The 14,529-nt window shown below is 36.3% G+C and overlaps 1 protein-coding gene across 1 annotated transcript; it reads right to left on the reverse strand.

The window, feature by feature from the left end:
• Nucleotides 1-272: 272 nt before the first annotated feature.
• On the reverse strand, nt 273-13,302 carry LOC125837628 (protein POLLEN DEFECTIVE IN GUIDANCE 1). The gene is made up of 11 exons (XM_049516723.1): nt 12,535-13,302; nt 11,187-11,338; nt 10,771-10,874; nt 9,229-9,317; nt 8,997-9,070; nt 7,733-7,883; nt 7,484-7,651; nt 1,407-1,504; nt 1,125-1,247; nt 847-915; nt 273-647 (listed from the first exon to the last, which is right to left on the reverse strand). Exons 1-11 carry the CDS (start codon nt 13,160-13,162, stop codon nt 447-449), a joined length of 1,857 nt encoding a protein of 618 aa, XP_049372680.1. The 5' UTR covers nt 13,163-13,302; the 3' UTR covers nt 273-446.
• Nucleotides 13,303-14,529: the final 1,227 nt, after the last annotated feature.

Here is a 14,529-nt window from a genome sequence, read left to right on the forward strand (position 1 = left end):
CCTTCCTTTCCAGATTAACTAACAAGATAGTTTTTACCTTTTGTAAAACATCAATCTATCTTTTCTGAATCTACCGAGCAAATTCAGAAAATTTCAAACAAGACTTTGTTTCAAAATCGACTTCTGAAATAACAATTTCATAGAGAAAAGGTTTTAAATAAATTGCACATGAAATACATTATCAATATAAATTATAAGGACCTTCTCCCTATGCAAAAATGGAAGTACGGGCCATCTGATCATTTAATGTTAAATACTTCCACATGAGTGCATCCTGCTGCACGACTAGAAACTCGAAGCTATAACTGCTGAGTGCTGGGAGCAGCAATAGAAACTTCCAACCACATCTCACCCAACCTTTCCTGCCCCCACCCTCCTTGTCTTCTCATAGAAAGGACATCTCTAAATCTGAGGCAAATAATGCAGCTTCATCATGATATCCTATCTTAGTCGCTGTGAAGTTTTCTCTTCTGGCATCTGTTTATATACCATCTAGCATGTTTTTTTAGCCCAATGCTAATCATTACTTTAAGGCTTGCAAGCATAACAAATGTCATTGTAGACAGAAGGAAAATCCAAAAGAGCCTCCAAGGTAGCGGATTATAGGGAAGATGAGCAGCAAACACAGGACGTAACACACGGATTACCTGCCATGCAAATAGGCAGCTCGGTAAGGAATACATCAGCTCTGGATAAATAGGATAGGGTTCAAGTGAATAGATTCCTATTCCCCTATTTTCCATATTCAATATGTAGTCTTTTGAAATAAAGAAACCATGATGTAATTCACAAAAAATAAAAGGGAGAGATGATAGCTTCAGTCAAATTCAGAAAGAAAAATCTCACCACACAAGCAGGCGCCAAAGGGACAAAAGTGAGGTTATTCTTTACATTGTCTGTTTGGATATTCAGTGTCTGTTGAAAGTCAAAATAAGAGTAATGTGAAAACCGGAATCATCAAAACAGAGAAACTTACTAGATTCCACAACAGCTTAGCAGGATGAAGACTCATAGTAATATAGCAGTACACATTACAAACTATTGAAGCTATGAGAAAAATCCACCAGCTTAAATAACTCGACTCTACCAGCCCAGTCAAACATCAGCTTGTAAAATAGAAGTACCTGCTTACAGAGATCTTCAAGAAATTCTGAAAACGCAATTGGTTTGATGTTGTTAAATTTTGCGATGAATGAATGCTTGATGATATCAATTGTCATCTCACTTACATAGACAACGAGTGCATTCTGCAAGAATTAAAAAGAACTTTTTAATATGAGCCAATTGCTAGGAAGAGTAAATGTTTCTCTTCTTTTTTTTGAGAAAAAAAGTAAATGTTTCTTACGAAAACAATTCAGGTAATTAATCATTTCATTGCACAAGGAGTTATCAGGAGCAGGCCTTACACAAAGAAAACTTCCAAACCAAGGTCCATCGGCCTCCAGAAGGTTTTGAGCTAAGACAAATAAGAGAAATGCTGAAATATGGAACCGTTCCACTGAATCTGCCCACAGCCAATGAAATTAAAGTTTAAATGCGCAGAATCTTATTAATCAAGCACAACTTTGGAAATAAAATCAGTAGCAGAAGATTTGAGTATTTCCAAACATCGATAAGCTTAAACAAAATGATAAGTCGAACAACAAATAAGTAGTCGGCAACTAATACATGGATGTGTGAACATGGGAACCAGCAAAACAGGAGGAACGGAAAAGGCAAAAAAGCCCACACCCAGCAATAAAATCCAAAATCTATCGATAGGCAATACCAAAATTAGCACTCAGCTTCCTTCTTCTGAGGTGCCAAGAAGCACTATGTTGAAGGAAGAGGGAATCCTTTTCTGTGTTGCAATTCTTCTAGTTAGAGAGGGAGAAGGGTGGGTAAGATTGGTAACTAGCTATGCATAAACTGAATACTAACAATAAATAGACACCATATGAGGGTAATGATAAAGTAGTGCTGCTACCATTTCTAGTATTTCTACTTTATGCATTTTTGTTACAAACAATATATTTGACTCTGCACCTAAGCACTCGGGGCACTTCTCTGTGCACATATAACATGGCAGATCAGAAACAACCATTTATCTGTGTGTTGGAATATACCACTCACACTGTCAGTCAACAATGATCCACGAAGGACTCAACAATCATCACCTTATTTGTATTTTGTGGGTTAAACTTTTATTTTTGTTAACATATAAGACACAACCCTAACAAACTGAAAGACCAAGTCCAGTAGTGGTGGAGAAACCAACGATGTGAAACAGTAGTATATCTGGTCTCTAACACTTGATGTAACCATGAGAATCATAGAAATGTGGATGTGAAGATTGATGCCCAGTCATATAAAGGTTAGAGAAGACTAAAAATGATCACAACCGACAGAGGTTCAACTTAGCACTTATAAAGGATAAAAATAAGAAAAAAAAATGTTATGGTCTAGTTTCAAATGTACAATCCAGTAAATGTGACTACGATGGTTCAACGTGCTTAAAAAAGACGAAGTAGACCCAAAATCAGATAGATGAAAATTTTTTATTCTCCCTAAATTAATGAGGATTTAGGTAAAAACATTAGAATGGAAGCAAAGCTTCATTTTTTATCAGGTGGAAGCAAAAGTACTACGCAGAGGTAGAACACCATGGAAACTTTGACAACTTTATCATCAACCTTGATTCATATACGTGTACTGACTAGTTGATAAGGCGTGGATATACCAGTGATGTTAAAGTCATTGTTTAGTCACTTCAAGTGAGTAACCCACTAAAAATGAGGGTTTATAATTCAGTGAAGCATTGCTCTGAACCGTAACTTCAATCATTCAGGCACAAATGTATGCCACTTGAAGAAAACTGATTCCTTGCATCTAGCTTATAAATATATAAATAATAAAAGGGGGGGGAGGGGGGGGGGGTATAGTACTCTCCACATACGCTTTAGTATACTTTTTTTTTGGAAACTTGTAATGTAGTATTCCTCAGCATTAAGGTATGCTGGAGACCTCCAAAAGGTAGTAACAAGCTAAAACAAGAGACTAATTACAGTAATCCTAAAAGATCTACTAATTGTTCAGCATTTTCTATACAATGTTCTTTACACCAAAAGTAGAAAGTTGCAATGCAGCTCCCTTTGATTTTCTGAATGTTGTTGACTCTATCTTCAAAGTTTCTTCCATTCCTCTCCCTCCAGATAGTCCACTAGTTACAGTGTGGGATTATTCTCCACCACTTCTTATGTGTCTTGCTTCCCCCTCTCCTAATCCAGTAACTTAACAAGTCTGTTGTGTGCTTTGGCATTGAACATTTTGTCTCTGTTAAACTGAGGAACATAGTCCAAAGCTGAGATGTGACTTTACAATGGAGAAACAGATGATTATTCGTTTCTCTAGCCTCACTGCATAACATGCATCTGGACACAATTGGCAATCCCTTTTTCTGCAGGATCTCACGAGTGAGGCAAGCTTTCGTGATTACTAACCAAACAAAGCACTTGACGGCCTCGTAGTCAATCTACTGATGAGCCTTATAAATTCTACCTACAGAGAACTTGCCATCCTTGTCATGTTCCCATCTAAAAGTGTCATCCTCTACAGTAGTGCTTTTGAAACCATCAATCATCTGCAATAGCTCCACAAAGCTGCCTACTTCCCAGTCATTAAGATGCCTCCTGAAGAAGAACTTCCATCCTTGCGGGGACCAACTATCAACCACTGTAACCTCAAGGTTAGTGCATATATAGGCCAGATCAGGGAGAGCTTGCATTAAAACTTCTTGTCCAACTAGATCCTTCCAAAATAGTATTTTGTTCCCAGCAACCACCTCATAACATGAATTCTTTACTAGTCTAGGCCAAAGATTCCTTATAGATCTCCATACCGATGTTTCATAGGTGGTTTGATACTGCATTGGTACACCATTGCTCTGTCTGGCCATTCTTATTCAAGATTACCTCGTTCCATAGGGCATGTTCATTTCCATTAAATCTCCATAACCATTTCATGAGCAACCACTCATTCTGCAGTTTCAGATTCCTGACTCCTAAACCACCAGCCTCCTTGTGTAATTGTGCAATCTTCCATTCTACCAAGTAATGCTCCTTTCCCTCCCTGTTCCCAAACCAAAGAAAATTTCTTCTTAATCGGTCCAACTTCTTGACCACACTTATTGGAATAGGGAATAGGGACATCACATATGTGGGTAGCGAGTCCAGAACTGCATTTATCAAAGTGAGCCTACCTCCAAGAGACAAGTATTCTGTCTTCCAGTTTGCCAAATTCTTTTCCGTCTTTTCTAAAATCCTATCCCAGAAAATCAATTCTGTCTTTGTTGCCTAATGACATGCCTAGATAGACTGTTGGTAATTTGTCTACCTTACACCCCAAGATACCAGCTAGTTCCTCCATCTGCACCACTTCTTTAATAGGAAAGAGGTTATTATTCCTCCAGTTAACGCTTAAACCAGAAATGGCTTCAAAAACAATTAGTATCATCCTGATATAGCAAATTTGTTCAGCTATAGCTTCAAAAAATATCACAGTATCATCTGCATACAACAGATGACATACTTCCATACCTACTCCTATTCTGCTGTTAACCTTGAATCCCTTTATCCACCTATTGCTAATTGCAATCCTCATCATACTGTTATTACCCTCTATGGCAATGATGAATAGGAAAGTGGAGAGAGGGTCACCTTGTCTAAGACCCCTCTCTGACAGAAAAAAACCCACAGGTTCTCCATTTACAAGTATGGAGAACCTAACAGTTTTAATACAAAAGCCAATCCATTTCAACCATCTTTCACCGAATCCCATCTGCCTGAGAATGTTTAGCAAAAAAGCCCAGTTCACATGATCATAAGCCTTCTCTGTATCTAGCTTGCACATAATGCCTGGCACCTCCCCTCTCAATCTAGTATCCACACATTCATTGGCTATAAAAGCAGCGTCCATAATCTGTCTTCCTTTAATAAAGGTCATCTGATGAGTGTTCACCAATTTATTTACTACCCTTTTCAACCTTTCTGTCAGCACCTTGGCAGTGATTTTATGGACCCCACTGATGAGACTGATAGGTCTATAATCCCTTAATGCAGCAACTCCAATTTTCTTGGGAATGAGAGCTACATAAGTCGCATGGAAACTTCTTTCAAAGACCTGGTGAGAATGAAAATGTTGCAAAGTGTTCATGATATCTTCCTTCAGGACCTCCCAGAAAGACTGGTAGAAACATATAAGGTATCCAATCTGGGCCAGGTGCCTTGTCACTGGCACAGAGCTTGATACCGTTAAGAACTTCCTCCTCTTTAAATTGGATTTGCAACCATTCTTGTTCCTCATTGGTAATTCCTGGAGCCTCATGGAGGTCAAAGTCAGGTCTCCAATTTTCAGATTCCTTGTATAGGTTTTAATAGAAGTTCTAAATGTTCTCTTATCACTGCAGGATCAGTAATTGTTTCACCCTCCATTTCTAGAGAGTCAATAGCATTGAACCTCTTGTGTGCTGTGGGCCTGTGGCAATCCTATGGAAATATTTAGTGTTCTTATCTCCACTTTTTAACCATTGAACTCTGGACCTTTGCCTCCAAGCTATCTCCTCATTTCTAGCCACCTTCTCAAGTTCCATAAATAATTGGACTTTTTGGACCAATTCGTCCTCAGTGAGCAGCCTTTGATCTTGAGTGTTCTCCAGCATTGAGATTTCATTCAAGATTTCCTCCTTATGATTCCTCCAACTGACATTATTTTCCCTGTTCCACTCCTTCAGTTTGTCTTTTAAAAGCTTCAGTTTAGTGGCTAAAATGAAAGCAGGGGTGCCACTGACCTGAAAAGAAGCCCACCAAACTCGCACCTTATCTTTAAAACCCTCCACACCTAACCACCACTGCTCAAATTTGAAATAGGACTTTTTAATTTTCCAGTCCCCACAAACTAGCACGATAGGTCTATGATCAGATCGAACATTGGGAAGTAGATTTTGTTTGATCCGAAGGAAAAGCTCCTCCCATTGGGAACAAAACATGACAGTATTCTTTTTGTTGTTGTTGTCGTCTTCTTCTTGAGTTTGTAATGCCTTCCTCTTCTTTTTAGTTTGTTCACCAATACAAGTACCAGGTAACTCTGTCCACCGGGACTTGGATAGATAGGAAGAAATCACCCAGTGTTTACCTACCTTGGGATTTGAACCTGACACATCATGATTCTCAACCCCCTCATTGACCACTAGGCCACATTCTACATTTCCTCTGCATCTTTTGATTTACCTTTCTTTTTCTATTCTACAGACCATAAAACTTCTACTATGTGAATCACCTTCTTTTACTACTACTGATTTTTATTTTTTTTTATGACAAGGGAAACCCGCAGCAGCTACCCTTTGGGTGTGCACAAGGTAAAAACCCCGCTCCTATGCAATAGCTCGCAAACCACGTAGGAGAGGTAACCCGCACTAGGCAAGCCCGGTGCGACGAGCTCGACCCAGAAGGCAAACCCCTTGCTTTCGCTGGCAAGGGGTTTCGAACTTGAGACCTCCAACATAGAAGTCCCAAGCCCAAACCACTGGGCCACCCAGAAGGGTTACTACTACTGATTTTGAGATTTTTCTTTTGCTTCTCTCCTACTCACTTAGTAAAATTACTTAAGTAATTCATTATTAAATATAATGCTAAAAATGATTTCTATTTCATACTTGATTAACAAAATATTGAGCATCTTTTCTTTTCTTTTTCTATTTATCATAAATGTTAAATTTGCACCAGAACTTATTGTGATTAATTTTAATGATGTATAATTTTAGTCATTGGATTACTATTGTCATTATGTTGAAGAAGATGCCAAAATTAGTAACTTCATCTGAAACTTGACATTACGGGTACTAAGTTTATTTATATAGCTATCTTTTCTATTTTTGAAATTATGCATTTTATTTCAAATAAAAATGTGCTTTGTTTCATGCTTCACACCTAAAAAAAACCATTGTCGTTGCTTTTTTACGTGTTTCACTTATTCAAAAAAAGTAAGTTGTTTTTACATTTTTTATTTAAGTAAGTTGTTTTTACATATACCCGCATTTAATTTTCTATGTCAAGATGCAGATAAATGTGCAATTTAGAAAATATCTAATCCAGTAAACCTAAAAGGTCTTAAAAGACGAATTACTTAGTATTTTTAAATGAATGAGCCTGAATAGAACAGAATGGACCAGAGGATTCATGTTAGCCTACCATGAAATTTAGTGTTGAGAATAAATTGATTGAGTGATTTTTTTTATGAAAAGGTAAATTGATTGAATGATTGATTGGCATTGAGATGCAACACTATATAGACCACAAACATGTCGATGACAACATGACACAAATGGGACCACTTCACACAACATAATAAAGAACAAACTAGGCTTGGCAACAGCAGATAGATAACAATTTCTTAATCATTGCATTAGAACCTAAAAATTTCAGGTAAATAATGCGAGAAGATAACTCACCATAATATACTAGATTGTGAACGTTATCCTTGCTGTAGCGTTTGAATACATTGCTTTTTATTTCCGCAAAATTGTTTGATACAAGCAAAGCAAATAATGCATTGTTGTGGGCAACTATACAGGTTGACAAAGTGATGGCTTGAGCTAGCAGGATGAATGAATGAACAAGTATGGGGAGTCAAGGAAACCAGATGATACGAGGAGTGAAATTTATTGATATTGACCAAAATACAAGAATGGAAAGGATATTTGATGAAGCCACAGCTACAACTTCATCCACAATAAATCTTCTAATCCAATATTGTGTACTTTCCGTTGAGCTATTTGCAAGCCCTTCTGCTGTATTAAAGAGAGTCTGCATCACATCTCCACCAAAGCTTTGGAACAGTTTATCAAAAACCTGCCAAAGAAAGGCAAATATTACCTCAAATTTGTCTACAAATTTCAAAAAAGAGTGTCAATAAAATACTATAGCATAGTGAATGATGTTAGGACAGGAACATGCATATGTAATAGACCAAGTTCGTGTACCAGACTGGAACAAAAAGAAAAAACATGTGATGAAGATATATGAACATATTCGAGCATATGACTAGAGGTGCTTCTCCATCAATGTTATTCTATTCTCTTACACGCAAGAGTCAGACCATATATCATTTTTTTACTTTGAAGCACAAACATGATTACATTCTATGAAACTAATGACTCCCTTCGTTTCAATTTATTTGTCTAGTTTTGACTTGACACAGAGTTTAAGAAAGTAAAGAAGACTTTTGAATCTTCTGGTCTTTTTTTTTTTTTTTTAACATTGGTAAAGTTGCATTCTTCAGCATTAAGGACATGCTGGCCACCCTCAAAATTTACAGCCCTAAGCGAAATTACAAGCTCCCTATTAATTCTATAATTTGATCTACATCTTCTATGCAGAGTTGTTTACACCAAAAAAGTAAAGATACCAAACAATTCCATTTTACTTTGTGAATGGAATTAGATCTATCTTCAAAACATCTCCCATTTCTTTCCTTCCACACTGACCACCATATGCATGATGGTATTAGCTTCCACCACTTCTTTTGAGTCTTGCTACCCCCTCTTCTGATCCAACATTTAAAAAGATCAGAGGTGTGTTCTAGCATAGACCAGCTACAACATGTGATGTTGAGAAACAGCTCCCAGATCTGTGCAGTGAATTTGCAATGTAAAAATAGGTGATTGTTTGAATCTTCTGGTCTTAAACTAAAGATATGTAGAATGTACCAAATGTCCTTTAATCTTGTGGTCTTAAACATATCACGTGGAAAGTTAGAATTAAAGAGTTGTCAAAAAAGGAACAAGACATTCTTTTTGAAACGGACTAAAACGGAAAGTAAGACAAACAAATTGAAATAGAGGGGATGTTTTAAGAGTGCAAACAACTTCAACATGATATGAAACTATGAAGACCTAAAGTACAACCACTTTGTGGCAATTATTCACATGACCTTAATTATAGATCAACTAGTCAACTTCTCACCTCCAACACATTGTAAACCACATAAAGCTTGATTGTTCCTTGACCACGAATCATGTGATAGATTAGACTGATATCTGTGATAGCAAATGGCAAACCGGGGTAAGTTTAACCAAAAGAACCCAAATAAGGAAGCCATGAAATGAAGAGTCAAAGCTCAGATGTGCAGTTAGGGTAATTAGCAGGTGAAAAAAATCTAAAGAGTATTGGTGAGGATTAAGGAATCTTACGGTACCTGTTTGTTGCAACAAAATCGCTCCACTACACAGGGCGACACAACAGCCAATATCAGAAAGCTCAACTGCGGAAAGTTTCTTGAACTGCCTGCCATGAGCATGGTCAGGTTATTTTGTAAACATAAGCTGCAGGTAAATAGATTTACTTTAACACAACAAAATCAGGGGTAAGAAGGGTAAGGAGCTAGGGAAATAATAAAGTAAAGATATGCTTCAGATGGGAGGGTGAATAATTTTTGTTAGATTTACCATAACCAACAACAATAACAGGGGAAAGAAAAATAAAACAAGGACCCTCTCAGCTTTGAAGGGTAAATCGAGACGGCAGTCTCTCTTCTTCCCTCTGTAATTTGATGGAAAGTATCCTACTTCAAGAGGTACACAATAAAATAAATTTGAAAGCAATACACCCACAACCTCCACCCTCTTAGATACTTGAGGGCATTACCCTTGCTTCCACTGATAGTTTCTCCCATAAGCTCCTCTCTACAAATTCACTTAACCAGGCACTGTTACTTGGCAGTAACCGAAACTTCTCCAAGTGCAACTGGAGAACAATCTCGGAGAAAACATTACCTTGGGGGCACCAATCGAACACTATTTTCAGCAAAAAGAAACTCAGTTTCCCTTTTGTTGTTTTTATTGACAATCTATTGAACTCCTAAATTTACAGGGAATGAAATAATACAAGAAACAAGCTGATGTTCCGTGAACTTTTTGTGGAAGCAGAAGTTGTACCAAGTCTTTTTTTTAATTTTATGAACCATACAATATCTGATAATTAATTAAACAATGGTACAATTGGATCCAATATCTAGACATGAAGATACGCCCAATCACAAATAAACCCAAACAGCACACAAGACATGAAGGTATGCCAAATTAGTAATAAGCTCCCAAAAATACATAAAAAGGGAAAAATCTATTAGCAATACACCCACCAATAACTGTCCCTCCTCCTCTCCTTCAAATTGACAAGTTAGGCAATGCACACCATATGCCAGCTACGACTTCACATCAAAAGAATTTAATGACCAACCCAGTAATTAAAAACCATTGCACAGATACACTGTACCCAAAATATCAGGACCACCAAAATTATCAGCCTCTTTGAATAAGACAGTTTGTAAAGAAGAAAAGATAGCAGAATGAAGTAGAAACTTGCCTTTCCCCTCAAATTTGGTTCAAGTTATTATAGTGATTACATTTGTTAACAGTTTTGGTAAAAGACTGATCCTATGCAAGATTACATACCTATCTTTGAATAAATATGATATTCATATCAAATTAAATCAAACCTAAGCAATCCAAATAAGTGTAAAATCATATAACAATCTTAACACTCCTCAAAATGGATTAATTTGAGATTACAGAAAACTTCTGATCCCATCTGCTGTATGGTCACAAACTCACAATACTACAACAACAATAACAATAATAACAACAACAGAACCCAGTGAAATTCTCTCCCGCATAGTGGAGATCCCAAAATAATTATTTTAAGTTCAAACAAAAGGTATAGGAAAGTATGAGATACAAACCTTGTTTTCAGAAACCTCCAACAGATCATGATTAACCTCGTGGGCATGACAGTAAGCAGTGAAAGGAATGAATCCAAGCAGACAAAAAAGCCAACATTAATAAGCTGCAAAAGCAATAGTCTAATCATCTATACAGCTAAACAAGCTTGATAGTTTCTGAGACAAGACCATATCCAAGAAGAACTACAAAGAACAAGGAATTGACCTCCTGGCCTGTAGTTAGTTCGGACAGAAATTGGGAAGTAAAAAGAGAAGATCGTATTTGCACTATCATACTCTAGCATAGATAAATAACAGAGGAACACAACATGCAAGTCAAGCAGTGAACAACAGGCAACTCAGCGCAAAATGAAAGACGTACTCAAAATATAATTTGAGAATGTTTCATATCGCAGTGCCTTAATAAAGTATTATACCAGCTCACATCGCCATGGTAAGCGGAATATGGTGTCGTAAACTCTTTCCCGCTCTTTCTCATTCCCAAGGGCAACCGTACTCCTTAACGAATTACCAGCATACATCTCTTCCATGAAGCACTTCACTGGTGACTTATCCACAGGAAATGTTTCTAGCAAAATACCACACAACTGAAGTGAGAGAAAAGAAAGGATACATGGGAAGTAGGCCTCTGTAACTAAAATAAATTAGAAGCTAAATTCAATTTAGAGACAAATGGTGACATCCCAATTCCCCACCACCCAACAAGAGAAATTTATCTTAGTCTGATATTTAGGACAAAGCAAAATGGTAAATAACTGTCATGACTACATTTAAAGTACAATGACGCTGTTGCTCAACATTAAAAAAATGAAGATTAAGGACACCTCACTCAAGCTTCTCTTGAGAACTAGAATTTCTCAATCCAAGTACTAATCGCCACCGTTTCTCTACATGTGTAGTTATCACAAGATTATAGCTTTCAAGTACATACATGCATATTGATTGCCTTAGTTCCCTCGTGTACCATGGATAAAACAGGATTCTTGTAGGTGTTCATGACATACCAATGCCATAATTTGGTGATATCTAAGGGATTTTCCCTCCAACTGATTTATAATATCATCTGCTAAAGGATCATAAGCATTCTTCTTGCCCAGGAAAAGAGCATAGAAAGGAGAAAGCTAAGCATTTAGGAAAGCTAGAAACTTCCTTTTTCTCAGTTGTAGAAGCAACTGGTACAGATAAAGATACTGACAAAACCAACAAGTTTTGCTTCCCTCGTGAATGGATCCTTATTCATTTTAAGGTAAAGCCCCAAAAAGCAGTAAGCACAAGTGTTAAGGTTTCTATTATTCTACAGGGTAGTAGGCCTAGGATAACTAGCGTTGCTAGGGGATTTAGGCATATTCTATCAGTTCCTAACTTCATAAGATTGACATTATTCACTTTTCCAATTTCATTAACATGTAGACCCTCTAGCCTCTACTCCATTTAGTTGACCTACTTCCAATTTTAGTCCTTCCCAAAATTACGGCGTCTTCCCTAAAAAGGCAGGTATTAGCAATTTAGAGTATTTCTAGCTTGATGTGATACCTTTATACTCTTTTAACGTCTACCACATCATGTCACTATATATCTATCAACCACAAATATATATCATCCAAACGCATTCATGCAAAACGGGAGGGAAAGAGCTAAAGCTGTCCCCAATTGCCGTATATTGTTAATACTTGAGTCAAAACATTCTGATGTTGGCAAATTGGCAAGAAATGAAAAATATTTAGAAAACCATAAGAAAAAAATCAAAACAAGGGAAATACTTACGGTTGGGATCTTCAGCCATCAACCTCTTCCAATCTAAAGAGACCTCCTTCTCCAAACTCCTCCCTGCAATCCCAACCATATTCAAATCCATTTCAACTCTCGAATTTGACCTCGATTCCAATTCCTTAACACTTTCTCTTTCTCTCTCGGCAATCTGTGGTGACCCAACACTCTCTTCGCTCACTCCATTGACCATTACATTTCTCTGTCTCAACTCCCCAAAGGGAAGCCCAGTAACTGAACTCACTGAACAACTACTGTGAGGCATTGGTGGCGGCATCGTCTCATGTTCCTCACATACCACAACACTACTGCTCTGAGAAACACTATAACAGTAACCATTAAATTCTCCCATAGGGAATGAGCGGTCTAGCTGCTCGTTCGTGACGGAAAATTCGGAAATTGTGGAATGCTCTGTAATTCTCTTATGCTTCTTCTTTTTCTTCTTCTTCTTGCGAATTCCGGCAGGGCTTGTGGCGTCATCGATCTGAATAAGCTGAGGAGAAGGATCGGAATTCGATCGGAGGCAAGTCGGGATGTTGGAGGTATCGTAGTCGTAATCGTCATCTGAGAGGGAAGTTGAGAGAATGTCAAATGAGACCTTACGTCCAGTTGATCTCAACGCCATTGATGAAGATTGAAGGTATGCCGATGTTGCCGGTTCATGGAGGTTGCTGATCGGCGGTTACGCACGACTAAGAAAGGAGAAGGGAATCGGAGGAGAGGGGAGAAAGTGGTGGTGCTGAAGATTTTGGGATCTCTAGACGAGTTGGGCTTTTGCCTAACGCCTAAGAAAAAAGGTAAAATCAGAATACTATATTAAAAAAATATATATATATTTATTTACCATATATAATAAAAGAATATTTTTTTCTAATTTAATACAGCAATTATTTTGAATTACAAATAATACAACACTTGAAAAAATCCATTGAATTTTCTTAAATTTAATATAGCAATTATTTTGAATTAAAAATAATACAACATTCCAATAAATCCACTTTTATATCTGCTAGTAAATTTAGATGCAAAAATAAAAAAGTAAATGTAAACGCGCTATGCTCTGTATGAAAAAGTTCTAAAGATTCTTTTCGATCTTCAACATCAAATAAATTAGATAGCAAATTCTAACACTTAATTTTATAAATTTAATTTGATTCATAGGATATCGATTTTATCTATAAAAAAAAAGGGCAAAAAATCCTTGAATTAAGCACTATCTAATACCTTTTCTTTTAGGTTAAAGTTATAATAATTGAAAATTTATGATTTTATTATCCATTTAAATGTGTTCTTTTATAGAGTTATGATATGGTAATAAGAATAAAAATACTAAATTTATCAGGAAAAAAAGGAAAAAGAAAGCAAGATATAAATTTGATAGTAGATAAATAAAATAAAGATTTAGACATTAACATAGGATTAGCTCAAATTTTGCCTCCACTAAAATCATATTATTGTCTAATGTAAATGTATAAAATGTAGAACAAACAATTAGCATAAAAATAGTCGATTTGTGAAGAAAAAAAATGATATAATTCAATAGACATTCCTTTCAATTTGACTTTATAATACCCATCTCTTAAAATTTACGATATTACAACTTTTCTTATTTCAATTTACTTGTAACACTTCTTTTGACTTAAATATAAATATAAATTATTGTTTTCAATTATATATTTGGACAAATCTATCCCTCAAAAGCAACTTAAGAATCTCAATTAAAGAATCTTCTAAATACATTCCTTTCAATTTGACTTATAACACCCATTTCTTAAAATTTACGATATTACAACTTTTCTTATTTCAATTTACTTGTAACACTTCTTTTGACTTAAATATAAATATAAATTATTGTTTTCAATTATATATTTGGACAAATCTATCCCTCAAAAGTAACTTAAGAATCTCGATTAAAGAATCTTCTAAATAGCATCACACATATGGATAGAATTTCCATCTAGTTTCGTAGATACTCAAATAAAATATTAGATA

The sequence above is a fragment of the Solanum verrucosum genome, unplaced genomic scaffold, assembly GCF_900185275.1.
Source record: "Solanum verrucosum unplaced genomic scaffold, falcon-dt-bn FXZP01000156.1, whole genome shotgun sequence".
In the NCBI taxonomy this organism is placed as follows: Eukaryota; Viridiplantae; Streptophyta; class Magnoliopsida; order Solanales; family Solanaceae; genus Solanum; species Solanum verrucosum.

Excerpts from the sequence above, each read along its gene's own strand:
- LOC125837628 (XM_049516723.1), bottom strand. The coding sequence starts at position 13,162 with ATGGCGTTGAGATCAACTGGACGTAAGGTCTCATTTGACATTCTCTCA. Across the intron at positions 10,875-11,186 it reads TACCATGGCGATGTGAGCTG|CTTATTAATGTTGGCTTTTT; the intron begins GTATAATACTTT and ends TTGCTTTTGCAG. Across the intron at positions 1,505-7,483 it reads TCACAATCTAGTATATTATG|ATTCAGTGGAACGGTTCCAT; the intron begins GTGAGTTATCTT and ends GGCTGTGGGCAG.